Source organism: Myotis brandtii, unplaced genomic scaffold (assembly GCF_000412655.1).
Source record: "Myotis brandtii unplaced genomic scaffold, ASM41265v1 scaffold634, whole genome shotgun sequence".
Taxonomy (NCBI): Eukaryota; Metazoa; Chordata; class Mammalia; order Chiroptera; family Vespertilionidae; genus Myotis; species Myotis brandtii.
The window spans coordinates 1,337,856-1,343,387 of record NW_005370427.1 but is presented as its reverse complement, the minus strand read 5'-3'; the positions used below and the strand labels follow the sequence as shown (position 1 = coordinate 1,343,387).

Below are 5,532 nucleotides of genomic sequence, written 5' to 3'. Positions count from 1 at the left end.
GTCGGCCGCTTTCCTTAGTGAGCTCCAGTGGTCCCTGCTGAAGTCGTGGTTCCTGCTGAAGCCGTGGTCCCTGCTGAAGCCGTGGTCCAGGGACAGTCCGGGCGGGTGCTCTCACCTGCAATATGACTGGACCTGAATTAGGAAGGAGGGATCAGACGGGTGACTCAGATGCCCTGGGTAGAAGCAGGAAGGCTCAGCCCTGGACTTAGAAACATCGGCCATTGGCCACATCCTTGTTTACCTGGGATGAGGTTCCGGTTACGATTAGGAGCCAGGGCTACCTTGTCCCTACGTGTTCCAGGTGAGGAACGTCACCAGGACAACCCAGGCGCCCTGTAAGCGCTTGGCGCACGGTGGCCATCCCACCTGCTCCTCACAGGGACACTGGGAGGTCTGCGTAGGAGAGCATGGCGGTCCCCAAACCTGCGGAGATGCTATGCTGTGTGGCCGGGGCTGGGGCCTGCCAATCACGTGACCTGAAGGAGAGGGTCCCCCTTACAGGTGGGCCCAGGGGGCTCCCGGGGTCCTTTCTTCTCTGTGGAAGAGGGAGGCGTGCGAGTCAGAGTGATGGCGGTGACACAGGCCTACTGGCCAATTGAAGACAGAAGGGGGGTGACAAGCCAAGGAGTTGGGGTGCCCCTGGAAGCTGGAAAAGGCAAAGACGTGGACTGTCCCTGAGCCTTCCAGAAGGGGTGCAGCCTGCTGACAGCTCGGTTTTAGCCCAGTGAGACCGTCGGGTTTCTAACTCCCAGACGTGAGGGAATGCCTGGGTATTGATTTGAGCCGGAAGCTGTGGTCGGAAAGGAATACTGGGCCACTCTACAGTGGAGGATGGCGAGGCGGGGCTTCCTCGAGGTGCCAGGTGCCCGAGTGGAGACTGCACAGAACCCCCACATAATGAACTCCCTCTGCCCCCGAAGCACCGCCCCAACCCGCCCACAGCACCTGCTGCTCCCAGCACCGAGAGCCGCGCCATCCCCTCCGGCCACGTCTGGGCACGGTTTGCGTTTGCTCGTCGCCCACTCAGGCCCTCCACCCGAGCCAGCACCAGACCCGACGGCTCATGGCCCACTCCCCGCCCTCTCTCCTTGCGGGGAACCGCACCCTCAGATGCACCATGCAGCTGGGCTTCTTGAGTCGCCCACATATTTCTTCCTGGGAAAGCTTCGAGCCCGCGTCGTCTGGGCCTGTGTCCCAGGCTCTGCACAGCTCTGCGCGGTGCTAACTCCCGTTCCTCAGTCCTGCCGGACACTGTCCTCTCGCAGACTCCGGTCGCCTCCTTACCGCCAAGCGTGCTTGGCCCCGTTTCTACACCCTCCTGTGGCTCATGTCACCGGGAACCGCACACGCACCTGATGTACCCGTGGGTCACGCTTCCTAAGACAGGAATCCCCGGAGGGGCGCGGTTAGCCTTCAGGTGACTTTGCATGTCCATTGCCAGGCCCGTAGGTGACTAGTGAACGGAAACCCTTGGAGAGAGATGATCGGTCGCACTCAGAAGCTAAAGCAGACATGGAGCCCTTTATCCTGGGTGCGAATTGTTGTGAAATCAGAGGTGGGAGTGCACAGTGGTGCTGACCCCCTGCGGGGCCTGTGGCCTGAGTGCACGTGGCCTGTTGTTAGACACTGAGCTCCTGAAGGGAGAGAGGAAGACAATTGTGCCCTGACTTTTTCCTGGAGGGCACGAAGCTGCCCTTCAGCATTGCGGGGCCCCCCACTCTGACGGGAGGCTGGTCTGCTACCGTTTGGGTCTGCTGTGCCGGGGTGCCTCGTGCTTTATTGCCGAGTCAGGGCAGGTGCGGAGATGCGCTGTCCGGAAGCCAGGTTACCCGGAGGAGGGCTGCCTGTGGTGCCAGCGGCTTCGGCGCTGTCCGGAAGCCAGGTTACCCGGAGGAGGGCTGCCTGCGGTGCCCGTGGCAGCGGCTTCGGCTTCAGGTCAGGAGGCCTGGGCAGGTGCATGCTGCCTGTCCCCCCCCGCCCCCACCCCCGTGGAGGATGGAGCGGGGGCAGAAAAGCCGCCAGAGCAGGGAGCTCTGAGGACTCAGAAACTAGACGCGCTCCTATGGCTCCTACATAAGTGTCCTGCTGGCCGCAGCTCCACTCGGGCAGCTCCAGAAGCTGCGAAACCACTCCGTTCCCCACACTTCAGGGGCATTTCCTGTGATTGGTGCGTCTTTCAGTTCTCAGGGCGCAAGGGCAAAAGCGGTTCCAAGTCAGAGGTGCATCTGGAAAGATGGACATGGCTCCACTTTAAAGTTTAACCCATTCAAATCCTGGGGTGCACAGAGGGAAAGGGGGCTTGTTGGCGAGAAGAAAGGCAGAGAGACCAAGGATAGTAAGAAAGCAAGGCTGGCCCTCGGGAGAGAGGAGGCCGCGCGGCTGCAGGAGGCAGGGGAGGCGGAGGAGGCTGGTCTGCGCCTGGCTCCTGCACGCTAGCATGGCCCCCACGGACACCAGATACGTCAGGAAAAGGAACGGAAACCTATGCCCTTGCTTTATTTTCAGTGTAAAAGTCAGTTTTTCTTTATTTTTAATCCCAGAGAAAAGTAAAGTGGATGTTTTCCTGCAAATGAGCATTCCCCCTTTCCCTTATTACTGCCATAACCATCTCAAGGGACTTGTACTTTTTGTGAAGAAATTGTGAGCCACCTGTAAGAATTCAGTTATGGTAACTTTGGGCTGGATCATGCTGGGGGCTTGGCAGGAAGCACTGGGGTGCACTGATGTCCCCGGTAGCGATGGCCCCAGGCCCCCCCTCAGTGCTGGCCCCTGTCTCAGAAGCACCTCCCGCGTTCACCCTCCACTTCAGCCCCTGTGTGTGGAGCCCCGGCCCCTCAATTTGCCTGAACTGACCCCTGCCTCCCTTCCCACATGCAGTGTGGGCTGGGACTCTCCTGACACCATGGTTTAAAAGGAATCTGCGCCATGGCCAGTGCTTCTAAGTGATCAGAGCATCAGCCCATGCACCCGAGGGCCGCTGGTCCCAGTCAGTCCCAGTCAAGGGCACGCACCTGGGTGGCAGGTTCTGTCCCGGCCCCTGGTCAGGCGTATGCGGGAGGCAACCAATTGGCGTGTCTCTAACATTGATGTTTCTCTCTCCCTCTCTCCCCTCCCTTCGTTCCACTCTCTCTAAAAATCTATGGAAAAGGTGAGGATTAAAGTAAATGAATACAAAATAAAAAGAAAAAGGAATCTGACCATGTTAACTCTCCATTCAGAAGTCCTCAAGGTCCTCCTCTCCTCCAGAACCTCGATCGCAATCTCTTCCTCAATCTGACATCTAACTGTTGATGGTTCGACGCTGACCGGTCGGCCCTGGACTATACCCTGCCTCTCCACGCAGAGGGCGTGCTCTGGTGGACGCGCCTCCCAGGGTCACTCACGCATGCTGACGCCACGTGTGCTCAGATTTGGGATAGAATCCACCTTCCAGAAGCGCAGCTGGAAGGGACTGCCCAGGAGGAGCAGTGCCCGCTGCTGCCAGGGCAGCAGCCCACGCATTCTCATGGCCCGCAGATGGTGGTGCAAGTTCAAGGTGTGAGCCCCTCCTGGGGCAGGAGCTGAATTGCCTGGCTGACATGCCTCATGGCCCACAGGAGCCAACATCTCCCATGAAAGGTCCACAGGCACTTTCCCAGTGAACCTCTTGGCCACAGCATCAGCTCCCGGGAGCCACTTCAGTGTCTGTCCCTCTGGTGTTTGCAGGTGGCCCAGTGCCCCTCCCAGTCCCCATGCAGCTCGCCAGGCAGGAGCCATGCCAGCATGAGCAGTGCTTCCCAGAGTCCATGGACTGTGCCTTCCCCCAGGGAGCAGAGCTGGGGTCCCCATGCTGAGTGGACAGTGATCCCTGAGTTACACCCTCACACCCCTCACCACGCTCTCCGCCTCAGGCCATGTCCCCCTACTCTGCGCGGTGCTAACCTTCCAGTTCCTCAGGGTCCTGCCTGCACTGTCCTCTCCACAGACTCCCGCCTGGCCTCCTGACCACCAAGCGTCCTGCGCACCTTTCCTACACCCTCCTGTGACTCATAAAGACAAAGAAAACGCAAACTGAGACAAATATTTGCCAAGTATATGCCCAAGGGCTAATTCCTTTTATACACAAGGAGTTCTTTCAGATAAAAGGGAAAATGAATGCTGGTGGGGAAGAGACAGAAACAGGCTGTTCACATAAATACAAATTTATGAAAATATTCTAAACCTCAAACTTAAAAAGCAATTAAAACTATTTTTAATTAATCTATTAGCAACATTGTTTTATAATACACTAGAGGCCCAGCACACGAAATCGTGTGCAAGTAGGGTCCCTAGGTCTAGCCTGTGGTCAGGGCCATGTCTGCCACCCCCTGACGCTCGCCACCCCGCAACGCCCCTCGATGCTCCTCCGCGCTCCCAGCCCCATGACGCTCTGCAATGCTCCACAGCGCTCCCCGCTGCCGCCCCGCGATGCTCCTCGATGCTCCCCACCCACAACACTCTGCAATGCTCACCGCCGCTCACTGCCCACAGCCCGCTGCCGCTCAACAGTCCCCAGTCCTGCCCTACCACCACCCCCCTCATTTGCCATGGTGCCCCATTCGCCATGCTGCGATTAGAGCCTGTGGGGTCGGGGGGGAGGGACCAAGAGGTGGACAATGCACCTCATGGCAACTGGTTGAGCAGTCATTCCGGTCATTACACTTATGGTCCTGGCCTTTTACTATATAGGACTAGAGGCCGAGCGCATAAAATTCGTTTGCAGGTATGGGCCCTAGGCCTGGCCTGCGATCAGGGCCATCTTCCCCGGCTGCCCACAGCCGGCCCTGTCCCCAGCTACTACCCACCCCCAGTTCCCCTTTCGCCATTGGGTGATCAGTGCCTGACCGCTGGGGGAAGGGACTGAGAGGTTGGCTGTTCCTGCCCTCTCGCCGGTCCTGCCCCAGCCGCAGGTCACCCTCTGTGTATGGGGCGACCGATGGGGTGGGGCCCTTGGCCTGGTGCTGCGGGCATCCCCCACTACCTACCCCCAGTTCCCCGTTTGCCATCAGGCTGGCTGGGGAAAGGGACCAAGAGGTGGTCAGTGCACCTCATAGTGACTGGTCCAGCGGTTGTTCTGGTCATTCTGCCTTTTGGGTTAATTTGCATATTACCCTTTTTTTATATAGGAATAGAGGCCTGGTGCATGGTGGGGGGGGGGACTGGCTGGTCTGCCCTGATGAGGGCCCCGGATCCAGGTGGTTTACAGGCTGGCCACACCTCCAATTGGGGGGCATCCCCCTGGGAGTGGGGCTGGCCTGGGGGAGAGGCAACAGTGTTCTGGTTTCTGGTCATTCTGGTCGTGATGGCGTTATGGTTGCTGGCTTTTTTACATATAGACTAGAGGCCCAGTGCACAAAAATTTGTGCACTCTGGGGGGGGGTCCCTCAGCCCGGTCTGTGCCCTATCGCAGTCTGGGGCCCCTCGGGGAATGACCATCTGCTGGCTTAGGCCCACTCCCCAGGGGATCGGGCCTAAGTTGGCAGTCAGACATCCCTCTGGCAGCCTGGGAGCCCT

The 5,532-nt window shown here is 58.9% G+C and overlaps 1 protein-coding gene across 1 annotated transcript in view; it reads left to right on the top strand.

Moving 5' to 3' along the window:
• Positions 1 to 407: 407 nt before the first annotated feature.
• The window catches only part of CNBD1 (cyclic nucleotide binding domain containing 1), a 195,813-nt gene continuing 190,688 nt past the window's right edge, over positions 408 to 5,532 (top strand). Inside the window, exon 1 of the mRNA XM_014528438.1 lies at positions 408 to 501. Coding sequence (XP_014383924.1) covers positions 408 to 501 — 94 coding nt within the window. The remainder of the gene's footprint in view (positions 502 to 5,532) is intronic.